Source organism: Osmerus mordax, chromosome 12, assembly GCF_038355195.1.
Source record: "Osmerus mordax isolate fOsmMor3 chromosome 12, fOsmMor3.pri, whole genome shotgun sequence".
NCBI classification, from domain to species: Eukaryota; Metazoa; Chordata; class Actinopteri; order Osmeriformes; family Osmeridae; genus Osmerus; species Osmerus mordax.
The window spans coordinates 8,469,113-8,487,381 of record NC_090061.1 but is presented as its reverse complement, the minus strand read 5'-3'; the positions used below and the strand labels follow the sequence as shown (position 1 = coordinate 8,487,381).

Here is an 18,269-nt window from a genome sequence, read left to right as displayed (position 1 = left end):
TAAACAAGAATTGTTTAATGGCTTAATGACTTCATATTTAACATGAATAATAAATGATGGGTTGCAAATAGAGCTTAGCAACATTTTATATTTCATACATCATTAATGTAAACCAGTTTTATTGATGACTATGGGAATACAGTGGGCCGAACATACTCAATCTGAAAATGTAGTTTGAATCAATTCAATCAATCCTGAATAGATTCATAATGAAAAATATGAAACAAAAATCAGGTGATTCTTCTCTCTCAGAGGCATTTAGGGCCCCTGCGTTTCGTCACGGGACAGACAAGAACGGCTTTAGCCTCGGCCTCAGTAAGAACTTTCGCCAAGTGTTCGGTGACGAGCTGAGATACTGGCCACTTCCCATTTTTTCCAGGTGAGACCTCACACTCTCTCCTCTCTCGCTGGCCCTGACAAGGACCGACACATGGCTTCTTTTCATTGACACATTGTTTTAGCATTATTTTAGCTGGAAGGTATATAATTGAACCTGGAAGGTCCATGAAAAAGCTAGAGCTGTTTTGAAGCTGTGTGTAAAGATTCTCTTCCTCTTGTGCTTTGGTGTGTTGCTGTGCAGTCTTGGAGATGGCTGCTCCTTCCCCACTTGCCTTGTGAACCAGGATCCTGAGCAGCCCACCACACCTGGAGTGCACCTCCCCCACAGTAAGGGGTGAGCATGACCTAGCACATCTCCCCCACAGTAAGGGGTGAGCATGACCTAGCACATCTCCCCCACAGTAAGGGGTGAGCATGACCAGGCACACCCTCAGGGGTCAGGGTTGAGAAAGGCCACTGGACCATAAACAACACTGGCCATGACTCAGTCTTAACATGCTGATACACTGATACACTTCAGATACAGTAAATATACCTGGAATACATCTCTTATCCTATGGATAGTATTTGTAGGGTTAGAGTCTGTTTTAAGCATTGGTTGTTTTTCCTGGTGGATCCAGTTGAATTCAAAACAAATTGTTGCTGGTGATCATGGGATCATGCCTATTGTTCTATATTCTGCAGTGCTGGAGAGGTCCACCAGTTTCCAGCCAAACCCCTGAGGGAATCCCAGAGCAGGCTGCTCAGTGGCGCCACCTCCTGGACAGAGAGTGACCATGCAGAAGACAAAGAGAGAAAGGGTGAACGGGGGTCGTCTGCTTGATTGGGTTTCCAGTCGATCTTATTTGCTCTCTCCTGGTAGAATAATGCGAAGAATTTTAATTTCAAGACAAGTTAGGCGATATAAAATTAATATTTAGTTGTAATGTGTTTTTTGTCAGGCACGAGCAATCCAGGAATGACTATTGAAAATGAAACATAGCCACTGTGAGGAATGACAGAATTTACCCTGCAAGGTGAGAATTATTACATTCATATTATAAAGTTTACATAGTGACACAAAATACTTCATTCATAATTGTATCATCCTGATATATAGGATATATGAAAATATATATATTTCATTAAACAGACCTGTGACGTGATGACCAACCTCTTTGGTGGCCCCAGTGATCTGAGTGCCTATAGGAAGTACAGGTGTGATAATATGAGATCATGTGACCTCCTGACACACTGCTCTGGTTGGTTGCTGCTTTGGAAAGGGCTTTGTGTGATGCTATTTTGGCTCTTCCCACTATTGCCGACAAACCCATCTTACTAAGGAAGTGTAGTTGTGATTTTGTAAAAACAAATACTGAGAAGAACATAAACATTTACTTTAACATGGTTCAGCCTGTTAAATGTAGGTTGACTACAATATGGAGCATGACATTACGTAATTAGCACGACAGGTAGAGTGACTAGTTGCATTCCAACAATCAGATTTTTTAAGGTTTATATTTGGAGAAGCACAGTGCAGTAATGTAAAGATAGCATTTATTTGCACTTTGCATAGTGGTTAAAAGCTGCTTTTTATGTGTGTGTCTGTATACAGTATCATACAGAGATCAGCTAAATTATGTTTATCTCAAGCTTCCAAACTACAGTATACTATTTGTTATGACCAATGTTGTTATGTTTTCAATTTAAAAAGTATTCTACAGTATTTGAATCTAATGTTTGAGTTTTCCAAACAAACAAACAATTTGAAGAGAGAGTGAATGCATTACGTTCAAGACGAAATATTGAGAAAGATGTTACAGAACAGGACATGTATGATCTGTCTTTCTAAAAACAACATTAAACACACTGATGCATGCTTCCTACTCAGGATGTTCTCCATGTATAAGGAGGAAGTTGGTGTAGCATCATTGATTCAGTTTTAGGGGTCAATATTAAAATGTATGGTACATTTAAAGTTGCATAGCTATTCTCTCTCTGTTTCAATAAAGGGCTTTGTACCTCAGGAGGATTCCTGTGTTGCAGCATGAGTGAGGCTATTCTGTGGCCTCTAATAGACTCCATAGATTCCTGTTGTACTGTACACGTGATAATTTTTCTGATGCGACACTTTGCTCGTCGCCATGTCAACTGTTCCTCAAGTGCTGCACAGTATCTGTCAAACTGCCAGCCAAATAACCCTGATAGCTTTTCTTCAGACAGCTGACATGTCCACTGAGGTCACAGGCTTGGTGTCTGCCTGTGTAGACCAGATATGTTTGGAGGCTTTTTGTCAAGCTCATATTGAAACACTGGAAAAAATAACTTCTGGTTGTTATCATTTGCATTCTTTCTGCTCTGTAGCTGAGGGATAATTTGACTGTACTTCATGGCTATTAATAGATACAATTTGGACCATTTTCCTCCCAGTAATGAATGGATGTACTGTATGTGTATTCTGAGATGCTTGAGTTCTGTAATCATGTTGAATCTCTATTTTTGTAACATTCCCTCTGCGTATCTGTCAGAGACCAACACCTGTATATGTGTGGCTATGTTCTGTACAGTTGTGATGCCTTATCAGAAGAGAAATAAAATATCCCAAATTGTTTGATGTTTCTTTTGTATGTCTGTTCTGTCTTTGGTCTGTTTGTGTTTTGTCGAAAACAGACAAATCCAACCACCTGTGTTTTTCCAGTTAGAAAAGTATGAAGCCTTTATTTACAAAAGCTCTGAAAACAACCAACCTTTTATATTGCATATTTTCTTATTTTCTAATATGAACCATTGACAAGATATGTATGATGTAATGGGGTGGGAGGTGGGGGTGAGTGATTATCAAAGACAATAATTTTTGTTTAAAGATCCTGACACTCAGAGGTTAATAAGTTGTGTACACACACTTAAACACACATTTCTACAGAAGATCAAGATACTTGTCTACAACACTGCATTTATTCAAACATATTTTGTACATGCGGCTGTATTAAGCAGCATGAATGAATTGTAAAGCAATACAATACAAAAAAACTAAACAAACGACAGACAGCACAAAAATGTGCTTCATTCAAAAAACCAGCAGTACATGTAATATGAATCCCACTGAAATTAGGAATAAAGTTCTTATGTTGGTTAAGATGTATGTTAAGAAGCAATGGTATTTGAATGTGTAAAAGATTCAGAACTTTTTTTCTTCATACAGTACTAAAACTCTACAAAACAGTCGAGTCACTTTAAAAATGAAAATGAAAAATATAGTCTCAATACAGAAGTACATGGTAGCCTCGTCATCATGTTTTGTAAGGCAGGTAAGCTCTTTAGTTTTTAATTTAGTTCTGGTAAAATTGGTGCTCACCCAACTACTCTGGGTAAAATTAGTGCAAGTCCAGCGGGGCCAATGAAGTACCTGTGATTACCTGTGTCAAAAAGAGCTCTCCTCTCCAAAGGCAACAAACCATTATCCTATTATCAGGGAATAACATTTCTCCATGTAGCTGACCGGTATATTAGTGTTGAATGGGTCAACTATTCAATGTCACACAAGAACAAACATCACAATAAATTAAAGTTTTAAAACAACATAAAAAATGTAGCTATTATTAAGCCTGAGCTTGGTGAAAAAAACATAGATAAATAAAAAAGTAGTTTTCATAGTAAGGATATAGGGTATGTTAAGTGAATAAATGTGAACTTAGATAGAAGGCAACGAAGAGTATACCAGAAATACTTTCAGCTTTCTGTATAAAATCAGGTATCTGGTTAGAGCTTTTAAAGTGCAAAATTCCTACTGAACATTTTAGAAAAACTAAAATCCCATTATTTTTCCACCAAGCGCTTCATGTGAAATCTAAATTAACCAACCAGTCCCTTTAAGCTGCTTCCATCAAGAGGAAAAAAAGGAAAAAAGACTCCACTCACACACACACCTACGGTATGTCTGGACAGCTGGGATTTTGTTTTCCGAATAACCACGTTCACCAACCATCTAAAGTGAATAAAGCTTATGAAAAAGAGTACTTTAAACGATGTGTATACTTTTGTTCTTCCATGATCGTAAAGTGACATCAATGCCGCACTGACTGAGGACGTCATTCAGCGGCGGCGAGGGTGTGATCACAGTGATGTCATGACTGCTGCTTGTTGGCCTCCTCCTCGTAGGCATTGCCCGTTCCGTTCTGGACGTAGGCAGAGCCAGAGCTCAGCCCGTACAAGTGGCCACAGTACTTTGCATCATCAATATGATCCTCAAAGAACATCTGGGAGGAAACAAATTGAGGTATTTAGGAGGGACAGGAATCCAGTAAAACAGTTTGAAAACATCTGTCCTTTCCTTTTCTATCCTCGTGGATGTCTTTGCCATACACAGCATGTACACGTAAACAGCATAGAAAACACCCACCCCACACACACACACACACTTTTTTCCGTAGAGCCTGAAAACCTACCTCTCTCATCTTGAAGAAGGCCATCCCAGTGAGGAGAGAGTCGGAGCCGGCCTGGTGCTGGGGGCCGATCCTCTCTAGCTCCAGCTGCTCTGCCACCTCCTGCAGGCCTCCCTGTCAATCAAACCCTCACCTGTCAATCACTCCCACTCGTACAAGAAAACCTGTTAGTCAATAAGGTCTCATCTGACAACATGCAAACGAGAACATTATTCTTGGTACAGTCTGCTTTCGTAGGAGGCTGAGATTTACTTTTTCAAAACAAGGAGTGTATTTATGGCACCTTTAGGTTTTTGCAACTCTTCATGAGGTACTTGACATCATATATGATGGGAAAGAACAAACGAAGGATCTCAAAGAAATCCACCTCCTCTTCAGGCAGGTTCGAGTTGGACAGGATTTTGATAAGATAGCCAAAGTCATAGCCACTGTCAAGAGAACAGTCTAAAATTAGTTTGAAGCAAAATATCAAGCTCCTGACTTTTGAAAACAATGCTTCAGTGGAAGCTATGACAACGTAAAATTCGGACACGCTTGTCTTTACTGCAAATTTTGATGAAACTAAAGACCCCGACCTACATTGGCTCTGTCTACTGTTTATTTCAGTGAAAGCTTACCTGTGGAAAGAGAGCCACTTGACCCCCTCGCACAGAACCACGCCAGAGGTCATTAGCAGCTCGGCAAAGTACAGCGTCTCGATGCCCTCATCCTCATGCTTCTTAAACTGAATCCCTGATGTGGTTAAGAGCTCGATGGAGTCCTGGGCATACATGTCCTCTCTGCCAGGAGACCAACAGACAGACGCAGAATATCACATCATATCCATACAGTCATTATTCTAGGGCAGCAGGCACACTGTGTTGGTTAGCTTTAGGCTTGCTACGAAGGGATACACAAATGGCATAGCTGGACGATATATGAAAACAGGACGTAGTGGAGGATATAATGAGATTGTGCTGCTATCAGTGAGTGCGGTCTGGAAGCTCCTCTCTGTGCTTTCACATCAAATGATGCAGGACTGCGGATGTGGCTTGATGTGAACACACTCTCCTACATTAGTGATCATGTATTTAGCTGTATGTCACCAACATGATTAGATAGCATATGAAAACGACAAAATATTCTCACAAAGCCAATGTTACTCCAATGGTCCTCAAGTGCAGCACCAAGACAAACAACAGATTAGAAAATACAAGACAGTACACGCTGTATTGCTTGACAGCAAAGAGATTAAGCAACAAAGTAAACAGAGGAAATGTCATTAACAGCGCAAGACAAAAAGCAAGTGACATGTACAGTCACAGTAGCTGCCTACATAGACCTGTGCTGCTGACAAACTACAATGTTTACTTCACTTTAGAGGACCCCAGTGTGAATTTATATGAACCATAAACACCCTCTTTGTTACCAGTTCTCAGGTACCACATCCTGATAGCAGACATACTACATCAAAATAAACACACCTTTTCAATTATAACTTTAATACAGAAATGCCATAAGAAACTACAAATAATTACATAAAAGTACATGTTAAAAATGTTTGATTCTTAAAAGCTATTCCCTTTGTCTTAGTGCCTGCAAGAAAAATTTAATAATACACATTTATTTTATCTCATGTAAAAGTTCAGAATTACACCAGTCCTGTACAATTTCAGTGACCATAAGTCCTGAAATAAGATTCTATTCATGACTGTACAATGGAAAGACAGCTCTCGATGCAAAACTAGACAACACTGAGGCATTCGTCAGACATCATGAAAGGGGAGTTCTGCTTACGTGAGGTTAAACTTAAAATTGAACTGCCACGTTGAGGTTCCCGGTGGGTATTCACCCTGTTCATTCATAAAGGTAAGGCCAAGCTGGATGATCTTCAGCAAGTCCACATTACAGCGCAGTAACTGGTACTGGTAGTCAGCATTGCTTCGGAACTCTCCGATTGGCCTTGCAACCACACCTGGAAACTCTGTGTCCTGTAAACAGAACAAAACACAACGCAGATAGAAAAGTATAATCCACTTGCCACAGCATCTACTACAGTGCCAAAGGTACAACCTAATCAGACATTATTTGGCTATCTCTTCATGTGCTTCCTCCAGCTGTGGCTACTCACCATGGCAATGTAGTTGTACTTGCGTATGACCTGCCGGATCCTCTTCAGCTCCTCATCCAGGTTGTTGGCCCACACCTCACAGATTCTCTGGCTATGATCCAGAGTAGCGGCGGGCATAGTGCCACCTCTACATACAAGGCATCAAACAACACACACACACACACACAAAAAGCTCTCCTAAAAGAATGATACCTCAGATACCTGGATAGTTATGAGTTAAACAATTAGGACAAATTGTCAGATCATTGAGGAAACAGGAAAAGTAGTTAGTGGCCAACACTTTCCCATATGACTGAATGGCTGATAGCTGCAGTACACATCAAGGCCAGACTACAGAACTGCCTACAGACTTCCCCCTGCAGACCTACATTCCTCTAACAGCAACCTGCATGTGTAAACTGCAATCCAAATCCAATGATGACAATGATGTCCATGAATACATCATTAGCTCCTGGCCAGTGTATGAGCTTGCTACTGACTGTAAGCAACAGCTAACAAGCTAACTGCTTGCATGACACAGTCTTGGGCAGCTAGCTGTCTGGCTAACACAATGCAGGCACCATGCACTGCATGTACCTCTGCTTAGCAAGCTAGGGAAGAGGTCCCAGACCGTCCCACCCCCTTAAAAGGAAGAATGTCTTTTTCAGGGAGGTTGTCGTCTAGATAATATATTTGAGTTGATAATAACAAAAAGAATGTTTTCAATTTGCTCATAGCAATTTCATGAACCTCTGTTTACACTGGGCACACCTGCCTGTGCAGTTAGCATGCAGCTTGCTAAAGAAATTCGTCTCCCAGCATGCTTGCTATGGCTTCTAATTTAAACCTTGACTTACCGTTAGCCAAACAAGGCGGTTACAGTTTAATAATGTATTTTTTCAAATCTACAAAATTATTCTTTTAGTGAAAGGTTGGGGCCCTAAAACTAACTTTTAAATAGTTGTATAATCCAAATACCGACATCAACACAGCTGTCATTTCTAAGCTTCCATAAAACGTCATCACGTAAAGTAATTACGTTGAGGAAGTAGGCGTGGATTCCAAGGACTGGTTATGTGGGCTAACAGACTTGTTTGAAAACCATTCCTGACCGTGCATTCTTGAAAATTATTGATGAAAAAAAAGAAAAGGGAATACATTACTAAAGAAGGATTTTATAGTAGACCTACTTCCATGGGTTTATATACGGGAGAAAATAATTGTGCGACATTCCGTGTCGTCAAGTTTATTGTTCCAGAGCAGAATTATTTTGAATTATTTTTGGCAATTTAAAGCAACTTCTTTTCATTATAGTTTACAGTACTGGTCCATAAAAGTCTTCGTATTAGATTGTAAACACTGCATCCTACATTTACATGCAACAAGAACACATATATAATTTTTAAGTAACATAGGAACACTTCCTTGCTTTTGATCTAAGTGAAAGCTTTATTACTCCATATCATGATCATTTGTCCATGTGCAGCTGTCACCAATGGCCACAGACAATGTTCTTTCCCTCCCATTTTATGTCCTGGCTGTATCTCAAAAACTCTTCCTTTCCTTCTTTTACCAAGGTCACAGATTACAGGTAGAAGGACAGTTCAGACACAGGCAATGTGACCTAGACAGAATGACAGAATCATTTTCAAGTTTGGTAACACACAGTATGTTAAGAGAGGAGTGTAACAAATTAGTATTGAGACTCAACCGGCATGCAATGACAGCGTGCCAGTATCTCCACATTGTGGGGCCGGCTGGCCGCAGTAGCCTTGTGATTTACAATGTGCAGAATGAGGCCAGCAGACCAAATGGATTGGTAACGAAACACTTGGATAGATTACCACAAGGAAAAGTCAGAGACCAATTTGGCTTATAATGCATTGAGTTTGAGTGTACAGAGCAACTGCTTTCCAGTGACCTTTTTGTCTCATTCAAAGATGTTTTGTTCACAATATAATTTAGAAATATCAACATATTGCACACTATATATAATATAATTTCCCTTTATAAAGCTAAAAAGTTAGCAAAGTGAAATGTAAAGAAAAAAAATGGATCAAATGTTCTTATTTTAAATGGCTCATTGCATTATAAAGACAGTGTATAATTGTAATTGCACAATTGCCCATTGGAGTGTTGCTGAAGCAACAGGTCGTCCCCCCCCCTTTGCTAACAGCAATGCTACGCTAATATGCATTCTGCTCAGGCAGCAGAGTAGGCAGCCTCATCAGAGTCAGGGTCCTTGACGCTGTCCTCGCTGGGTGGAGAGCAGAAGCTGATGTCTGCTATGCCTGACTCCTGGTCACTGTTGGTCGAGAGGTCGGTTTTGTTCAGGATGAGCAATGCGCTCTCTGGCGCCCTCAGCTGGCAGGGGCTGCTGCAGAGAAAGCCCCCGGTGTAGTCCTGGGGGGTGTTGGCCAGGGCCAGGCCACTGTCTGGGGGGTGAAGAGCCCAGACTGCGTGGCTCTGATCCAGCGTGTCAGGCTGCATCTGGAGGCTCTTTCCTGGCTGCTTCTCCAGCTCTTCTATTCTCTGTTAGTAACAAATGTGACGTTTTTTTCTTACAAAAATTTTTTTTCAAACATGAACAACAACTCATAATCATCAAACATACTCTTCATCACTGTCGAGGTATCTCAGTGATACAAGTACAATGTATTTACGTATACACACACAAAAACACATGTATGGTCACAACTTTTGTTTTACCTCCTCATGTGAGGCCAGCTGTTCCTCCAGCTGCTGGGTCTCTTCTCTGATGGCCATCAGGTAGTCCAGAACAGACTGGCGAGGATGCATGCCTCTGTCAAACCGGTTGTACAAGGCCTTCCAGAACCTACACACACACAATAAATCTCACGGATTAGCTAATAATAAACTCTGAAGCTCTCTCCTGTATGTTCAGTCACATGAAAATCCCCTGGAAACACATTCTAATATTAAGACATACCAAGCTTGGAGAATAGACAATCAAGTGCATGCTTACTTGAAACAGTAGGGGGCAGTATCTGGCCTCAGAACCCCCTGAGTTTGGCTGTGGTCAGGCCGGTAGAGAGGGTTCATGTAGTCACTCCTGTTCTTCCACAGGTGGAACCACAGAGAGTGCGTCTTCTCACAAAGCCTGTCAACACAAAAAAAACGCCACATGGTTTGTCACATGCTTCAGTTAATTGAAATCTCATAGACACATGTACTGTGAAGAAGAGTACTAGTCAAAACACCCTCCTCCTGCAAGGGCCATGACAAAACAAGGAACAATCATGTTCTGGGACGTTCTAGTGGCTCACCCCAGCTCTAAGCGCTCCCTCTGGCTGTTTCCTATAAAGTTGCCATATTGGCAGCTGTAGATGTTGCTGTGTATGGCCATTAGGAACCTTTCGTTGAACTCAAAGGCACAAGGAAACTGCTCCATCAGCTGCCACACACACTCCAGTAACTGGTCCAGGACAGGAGACACTTCTTTAGGATCCCCGTCCAGGTGGTTGTATCTTGGGGCGGGGGAGGAGGTGTGGGGGGTTGAGTTGAGGTTCGGGGGTTGAGTTGAGGTTAGGGGGTTGGGGTTAACATTAGTCACAAAATGTTGAAAGGCATACTGTGTCAGGTACTGTAATCTTGAAAGGAATCAACCATATTGACATATTTAACAATGTAAAGGTACAGTACACCGTATAATATAAAACAAGGACCAAAGACCTGTGGGAGAACTTGTGTCCGAACGAGACCCAATCTCTCTCGATGAGAACCTGAGGACAACAAATATACATGAATAATGCTTGAAAGTCACGAGGACATGGAGGAGCATATTTTTATTAAGCTTATAGCTTGCATTCCATCTTTTATTTGTACAGCGGGACAGAGAGGGAAACGTAGGGGACACAGTTTGCGTTAACAGACAGGGTGAACTTCCTCACCCCCTGCATGGGGCACTTTTCCTCTAAGTCTTAGGAGATTCCAAAAAGTAGGGCATCCATGGCATTCAGTTCAATCCAGGAGGGGCCTTTTCTGGCAATGAACCAGCCAGACAAAGCAAATCCGTATGATCAAAGGAATAGGCACTTTAAGCACAGCACGGATCTGCTTATGTTACCTCCCAAAAGGCTCTCGTCAACTCCAATTACCCGCTAATTAAACAAGGTGTCGAGCTCGATGTGCTTCCGTGTCAGTTACAGTATCGAAAATGTGAACAATGGCAAAAAAAGGTTGAAAGAAATGTTACAAACATAAACCTCAGCTCCATGTCTATCGACAGCTCTTCAGACCTGACGGCAAGATTAAACGGCGTCCGTGACGTTTCATGAGACAGAACGGGTAGGCTTGTAACTGAACTAACTAATGGAGGAGTTACAGCAGTTGGGATTAAATGCATATGTAAAAGATCTAGTAGTAGGTTAGAAGGCCATACCATGAGTCCTTTCAGAGTCCTGTAGAAGGGGTCCAGCAGGACACAGGCCACAGAGCAAACCTGAGCAGTCCTGTCCCAACCATCAGAGCAGTGGACCAGCACACTGACACCTTCTTCTGAAATGGCCTGCAGACACACACATTTGCATGAGTGTACTGTAAACATATGTATAGAAACACACACACAGTTTAACAATTATTGAGCCAGACAGTGGGGGGTTAGCCCTACAGACCAACCTTAGCAATGAAGATGCCTGTGTCTAGGACCGCTTTGATGTGCTTCAGCCAGCCTGAGCTCCCCACACCCTCCAGGAAGTCAGACATGGAGGGGGACCGCAGTTCACTCACTGCAGCAACACACAGCTGTCTCAGTGGGGGCAAACGTCAACCATATTCTATCACTTGTTACATGTCATTTCAATAGACATTCTAAGATGAAGCATAGACGTGTTTATGTATTTAATTTATATGATTGACATTTTAATTATAAATGTTTTGGAAGACAGGAAGTCATTTTAGGCAATACAACAACAAAAAAATCCTTTCCTGAGTCAATATTGACTTTTTTTGTTAGGTTATTTTAGACAATGTCAGTGGGCCTGGCTTTAAAACAGTGTGACAGAAAAATAGATAACTAATTACAGATCTATTTGCAGCTTAATAGATTCCCTTGTTTGTTTTCTATAAAAACATAGACGCCATGGCATGACATTTTCCTTATCAGATTTTCAGATAAACATTTAAAGGGTCCTTTCAGTTGCAAAGGGACAAATGAGGTTCTGACGTGTTGACATGTAGTCAAATAAAAGTTCGTAAATCAGGAATGTTTTTATATCTGTAATTCCATCCAAATTCACAAATCTCTCTTTGCTCATTATGGTGCTGGCAGAACTACATAAACTGAGCTGACCAATGTGGGTGTGTGTACAATAGATGTGTGTTTTACAGCATCACGTTAGTGCACTGAACTGTACAAGCCCACCTGACGAGGGAGAGTGCGGCCAGGGGCTCGAGAGAGCAGGTCACCGAGTTCAGTCAACCTGGGTTCTTTAACATTTAGCACGGACTAACTTCTTCTGAGAAACTTTATTATTCTTGGAAGACTCTTGGAGAGACAAAAACAAAACTGGCATTCGGACAGATCCAGTGGATATGAGAATGAGAGGCACTACCATGTCATCTCTGCAGGAGCATGGCTCTTTCTGCCAAACCAGCCAGCAGGGACCAGGGTCCAGGGGGTATCACAGCTAAGGCCAGCTATTACTTTTCAAACGCTAAGTCCCATCATTCTCACGCCCTCCGACTCTCTGAGGGGAATACGGTCCCCAATCATCCGCTCCAGGAAACCAAAATAGTCCGGCAATGCAATCCAGATGGATTCAAAGTCTACGCATTGCCTTGGAGCACCCCTGTGCATTACCGAGAAACACTCCTATGGGGCCCGTCTGATGCCTGGTTGCAGAGTAGCCTGCATGGCAGCAGAGCAAAGCCACAGGGGTGGTAGGCTACGGGGTTCTCGCTAGCCCCGCTCCGCTTCACCAGAGAAAAGTGGGATGACTCAGGAGGATAAATACAAATCTCTCTTGCTCGGAGGTTTAATGAAGTTGAGGGAGAAGAGAAAGAGAGAGCGAGAGAAAGAGAGCGAGCGAGCGAGAGAGAAATTGGAAATTGCTGATTTTCTTTTGGTTCTTCCAGGTTCAGTGATGGGCTTCACTTCACATTGGTTCTCCTTGGTCTCCATGTAATGTACATGCGTCATGAGACACAGAGTGGTCTACATGGTTCTACTAAAGACAATACCTGTAAAAACTACAGGAGGTTTAACTGACTATGCTTTTTCAATTACCTTCCAGTATCTTCTGTAGGCTGTTCCTCATCACATGGATGTTCTCAATGCCGAGGAACTGGAACTTGATGTTGGAGTAGTTATCTTCATTTTCATAGCCTTTCCCTGCAGCCCGGTTTGCCATTGCGTTCAGCTACAGAGATATAATCAGAGACAAACTCAGCACCAAAGGATGACATTCTCAAGCATTCACTATAGAATGACCTCAACCCTGGATATGTGTTCTTGTCTAGCATGCTTTTCATCAGTATGAAGCCAGGATATGTGAGGACTTGAGTCCTGGGAACTGTCAAATGGCGTCTAAACAAGTACATCTGTACACATACAGTATATTAAAACCAGGCTTGTTGACAGCTGCCTAAATGCCGGACAGGCTCACCTTGGGCCTGGTGTCCACCACATACATGAAGTCACTGCGGGGGTTGGACCTCACAATGGCCTCCAGCATCTGCTCGTCCTCCACGCAGCGCGCGCTGAAGCCAGAGAGGGGCTGGCTGCTACGACAGATGGCAGCCTGGGAGAGGGGGCGGAAGGGGAAGAGACATGAGGAACTGTGCAAGAGAATTTACTGTTGTGTACACAATCCACTATGGTTACAGTAAAGGAACCAAAGTGTAAGAGGTCCAACGACACCAAGAAATATTTACGATTGGAAAAGTACAATTTGACTTTAACACACACTTAACTATAAATACTTTTGTCATCTCTTATTGGTGTCTTACATTACATTTACATTTAGTCATTTAGCAGACGCTCTTATCCAGAGCGACTTACACTAAGTACAGTGGGACATTCCCCCGAGGGGAATGTCCCATTCTCCCTCACAGCTCAGCCACCTGACTCCCCTGGTAGATGATCTTGGTAGATCATCTAGTGGGCTACCTCATCTTTTAAAACCCAGAGGCTTGGGGGAGAGCAGGGTAGAGACCTCTATGACCTCTACCTCTAGAGACCTCTATTCTTAGATTGTTTAGTTCTTAGAAATAGTTAAACTTTTGTACTTTTACTTAACTCTTGTGTTATCTTCGGGTCATTCTGACCCATCAGTCATTGTGACCCACCTTCGTATTGCGAAAAATTTACCTCATACAAAAACAAAGTGAAGCATTTTCTTTTAACTGTCGGGCTGTCTCAGACCCCCCACATTGGAATGGTTAAAAGAAAAAAAAAATATGTTTTTGTATTGGGTAAAATTGGGTAAACACAACGATGGTTCGTTATGAACCTTTGGGTCATGTGACGAAGGCAGCACGAGGGTTAATTTAAGATCTGTATATGTTTAGTGTTTTGCACCTCCCTGCCACAGTAAATTCCGTGTTTGTATAACATACATGGCGAATAAACCTGATTCTGATGTGGTTCCCAGCTCCCATCAGCTCATAAACAGAAAGCAGAACTCGTCTGAACATCACGAAGCTTTACACACACTGGCCTCGGCGCCCCCAACCCTGGGAAGCTGACCTCATACACATAAACACTCCAACTGGTCAAACAGCATAAACATGGACCAGTCGTTCTTAGAGACCCGTCACCGATAGACAGCACACACATTATTCTACACGTGCACACGTCATCACTGCCAAATGAACACACGCTTATACAGATGTGTGTGTGGAAGATAAGAGAACTTTGCATGAGGCAAATCTCCTCTAATACCTTTTATCACCTGTGGTGTGAATGGGTCAGTAGTGGGTTTCATTCAGGATGGTTTCATTCAGTTGGACTAAAACTTTGATTTTTCCCTCAGGAAAACCCTATGCATAAAAGTGAGAAGACCTGACAATGCGCTTATCGTAGGTCAAAGTTCACTCTGCCATGTCTACAGTTTGGTAGAGTATACAGAACTGGTCACACACCTGATCTTTATACTGTACTGCTGCCACGCTGCACATATCAGTGCATTGAAAAGAAAATATTAACTAATCAGAGGGGAGTCCTTAGTTTCCTAGGGAAGTGAGGCCAGTGCCAGGAAAACCAAGCCCTAAGTGAACTGGATACAGCTAGGACTCTGACCTGGACTCAATCACTTCCATATATCATAATAATCCTGAGAACAGGACAAGGCATAGTTGAGCCCTGTGATCAGCATGGCTACAGATAACCTTCACTGGTCCCCATGATGAGAGAAGGGGAGGGAAGAGAGAGAGACTCACATGGTTTTCTCTGCAGTAGTAGGCCAGCGTGGGGAATCGGCCCCGGCTTCGGAATTTGGAGCTCCCAACAATGACTGGGGGTGTGGCTGACTTTGGCACGTACAGATCAGCAGGGTATGTGTCACTCACCTGCGAAGAGGTCACACAAAACACACTCAGGCCTCCATATTGTAACATTCTAGTCACTTGCATCTCATGAATTGACTCAACAACTAGTACTGCTGGTAAAATAAAACAACAGTATCAGTTCAACCAATGACGGGATTGATGGAGAACACCAATGCCATCTCCTCCAGCGTATCCACCTTGTAGTCACAGTTGACTGGGGTGACTTTCCACATGGAGTTTGGAAGCCCCATTCTGCTGTACTCAGCCTTGAGGTCTACAAAGGCCCAGCCCTGCTGCCTCTCCTCCTTGGCACTGTTGGGGTTGTAGGAGAAGCAGTATAGCTCCTCATAACACTCTGGAACCAAAGACTCAATATGAGATGACTCAACAGTGACAACTGTTGTGGTATACTGTATATCTTCTAAGTGAATACCAAAAAGACTGGACACGTCCAGCATTACTGCTCCTATGTACAGTATCATCCATTAAGTACTTTGTCAAACCTGTCATGTCTTTATGGTTCCCAACTGCACAGTATGTGAGAGTCTGGTGTTCACCTGGATGAGAGAGACGAAGGAGCGACATGTGGACATCATGGCAGTCCCTCTCCTGGGGAATGATGAAATGGAGGACTTGGAAGTTCTTGCAGTGAATCAACAGAGGACATCCTGTAGCTGTTGTGCTTAGCTTTTCCACGCTGTATACTAAACTGTGGAGTACCTGGTGTGACGTAAACAGAGCATGAACCACTCTGACAAACTGTTTCACCTTTTATGTATTATCTATATTATTTCACCCAAGGATGTCCCTTCAGCACGATCTGATTCGTTGCCCTAGCATCCGCAATAGCTGACAGTTTAGAATTCGAAACCTACCCATGTCTCTGTGCGGATCTCAGTCTCGTTCTCCACAAAGATGGTGTGGGTTGCTGTCAGGTACATTGTGCCCAAAGTGGCTCTTCGGGGCGAGATTCTGTCAATGAGTCGGACATTCTCAACCTATAGTGCATAAAGGATTGGAGAGGAGTGACAGGTGCATGTGTCCGGGTTCAAACGATTTAATACATTTATGGTAGTGACATGATGCATATTTTTTGTAACACTACGTGACAACAGACGCTATACGCTATTTTTGCTGACTGGGTGTTTACAATGACTCCCGTCCTTTGAGAGTGCTGGAAAATTAGATGTTGGCTACGTGGCTGAATAGACTACATTTGCAGCCTCCGGTCTTGTGAGGCCCAGCGGTCAAACCCGAATTACAATTTTATTTTAGTCCTGAAACTAGTCATGTTCTTATAGCTTCTTTATTACGTAAGCATCAGAGTCCAAGCAAAGAGGCCGGTGAGAAAACAGTAAATTTCATCAACGCGGAATCTGCGGGTTTACCTTTGGCAGTCTGATGTGCTCCATCTCTGAGAATTCACCATCCAAGGTGATAGCCAAATAAGACTATTACTGCATCACTATGAACCTTAATTAAAATATTTAGTCACATTTAATGCCGCATCTCAGGTAAAAAGACTGATATTGTTTTCCCAAGCGGCTACAGCACATTAAACGGAGGGTTGTCCCATGGTCCTAAAGCCAGCTAGTTCTATACTCCCCCCCCATACCATTCGCAACAGTGCACGCAACGGAAGTGTAATGTTAACTTTTGACAATTGTTTAAATTACTTTGTCGAATAGGCCGTATCACAATGCCAAGATGCTTTGATCTGAGTTTACCTGTCAAGCTTAACAAGGTTAATTGTTCACCTGTGCTGTGCTTTCTTTGGGTAACATTCCATACCTTCCCACCTCGCTGAAGTGGGCTATACGCTGACTCCACTTTCCCCGCCCTACCAACATGCTAATATTTTTTCCATTACTGGTTTGCACAGCAGCGTCACACGTGGTGGGGGTGTGTACGTTCGCAAATATAAACTACTGTCCCCAGTTGACATTTCTGTCCAGGCTGGAACTGCGAAAAGTAAGTTGATGTCAGCATTGCTCTTACAGTTTTTCAATTTTCTGGAGGTATTGTTATATTTGGTGGTGCCACATATTGACGTTGAATATTATTTTACTGCCAAAACTTGATAAGTTAAGTGAAGGAATTATTTAGTGAGTTGTCATTTCTTTACTTTGGGATATTCTTCAGACTGTCTTCACAGAATACAAACTTGCACTCTTACTTGAACCTGAACGAATGTAGACTACGTGTGCGAAAGTGTCCAATGTATATATATATTTTGCTCTAACAATGTGGCCTTTGATATAGACCTACTAAATCTAGTTCAGAATACACTCTGTAAAATAAAAGTGTTAATCATTCTCCCCCCCCCCACCTTTTTTTAAATAAAATACCTTTAAATATAAGCAGAACCAGTTGGGTACATTTGTTTTGGCTACATTTGGTGCATGTAAAGATCTGTACAATTACCTGCATACCTCAAGTTTAAGCTTTTTAGTTGAATTAATATACTGTATATCCTAACCTGCAGTAGCTGTTAGTGCAGCCACACACTTAACAAACCTGCAATCAGTTTAGCCAGCATTGGATGACATTGCTTGTGTTCTGTGGCTAAAGGTTTTTGGTCTCTCCGAGATATGAGATACATCTCAGAGAACAAAAAGCCTTCTAATTAATGTGTTGTCCTTATTTCAAATTCCGTTCCATAGAGATGAAAGGCCATTTGTTACTGCACAGCACAAGCCAAAGAGACAAAAGATCTGTTCAGTTAAACTAAGCAGAAGTGATTGACTTACTGATGCTTGGCAGGCATTTAGGCTCTCTCCCACTGTGCTTAAGTTCATACATTCAGGAACCAAACAGCTTGATTGTACTACTACAAACACACTTCTCACCGTGACACTGAAATACGGGAACAAATAGTAGGCATACATGTGGCATACGTTTCTTGGAAATTA

The 18,269-nt window shown here is 42.2% G+C and overlaps 2 protein-coding genes and 1 long non-coding RNA gene across 4 annotated transcripts; 1 reads left to right on the top strand and 2 right to left on the bottom strand.

The window, feature by feature from the left end:
- Positions 1–251: 251 nt before the first annotated feature.
- LOC136954433 (uncharacterized) lies at positions 252–2,927 on the top strand. Its single transcript, XR_010878108.1, has 5 exons — positions 252–379; positions 581–673; positions 1,024–1,139; positions 1,281–1,355; positions 1,472–2,927. It is a non-coding gene; the product is annotated as an uncharacterized lncRNA (long non-coding RNA).
- Positions 2,928–3,055: 128 nt separating this feature from the next.
- cnot7 (CCR4-NOT transcription complex, subunit 7) lies at positions 3,056–7,848 on the bottom strand. 2 transcript variants are annotated; one of them, XM_067247232.1, is made up of 7 exons: positions 7,707–7,848; positions 6,871–6,997; positions 6,537–6,730; positions 5,378–5,539; positions 5,044–5,188; positions 4,764–4,874; positions 3,056–4,574 (listed from the first exon to the last, which is right to left on the bottom strand). In XM_067247232.1, the coding sequence occupies exons 2-7, from the start codon at positions 6,985–6,987 to the stop codon at positions 4,443–4,445; spliced, it is 861 nt and encodes a 286-aa protein (XP_067103333.1). In that variant the 5' UTR covers positions 6,988–6,997; positions 7,707–7,848; the 3' UTR covers positions 3,056–4,442. The 2 variants fall into 2 exon arrangements, with proteins under 2 accessions (XP_067103333.1, XP_067103332.1); XM_067247231.1 differs by having other exon boundaries at positions 6,871–7,848.
- A 1,179-nt stretch (positions 7,849–9,027) lies between these two features.
- On the bottom strand, positions 9,028–16,883 carry mtmr7a (myotubularin related protein 7a). Its single transcript, XM_067247464.1, has 14 exons — positions 16,746–16,883; positions 16,233–16,355; positions 15,915–16,077; positions 15,555–15,712; positions 15,250–15,378; positions 13,476–13,610; positions 13,097–13,229; positions 11,488–11,597; positions 11,252–11,377; positions 10,543–10,592; positions 10,137–10,337; positions 9,836–9,970; positions 9,559–9,685; positions 9,028–9,381 (listed from the first exon to the last, which is right to left on the bottom strand). The coding sequence occupies exons 1-14, from the start codon at positions 16,767–16,769 to the stop codon at positions 9,052–9,054; spliced, it is 1,944 nt and encodes a 647-aa protein (XP_067103565.1). The 5' UTR covers positions 16,770–16,883; the 3' UTR covers positions 9,028–9,051.
- Between the last annotated feature and the right edge of the window lie 1,386 nt (positions 16,884–18,269).

Coding starts and splice junctions, on each gene's coding strand:
- mtmr7a (XM_067247464.1), bottom strand. CDS start 16,769: ATGGAGCACATCAGACTGCCAAAG. Junction 11,378..11,487: donor CAGGCATCTTCATTGCTAAG/GTTGGTCTGTAG, acceptor GTGTGTCTGCAG/GCCATTTCAGAAGAAGGTGT. Junction 10,593..11,251: donor GGACTCTGAAAGGACTCATG/GTATGGCCTTCT, acceptor TGTTGTCCTCAG/GTTCTCATCGAGAGAGATTG.
- cnot7 (XM_067247231.1), bottom strand. CDS start 6,987: ATGCCCGCCGCTACTCTGGATCATAGCCAGAGAATCTGTGAGGTGTGG. Junction 5,189..5,377: donor AAGTGGCTCTCTTTCCACAG/GTAAGCTTTCAC, acceptor TTCTCTTGACAG/TGGCTATGACTTTGGCTATC. Junction 4,875..5,043: donor AGAGTTGCAAAAACCTAAAG/GTGCCATAAATA, acceptor TTTGATTGACAG/GGAGGCCTGCAGGAGGTGGC.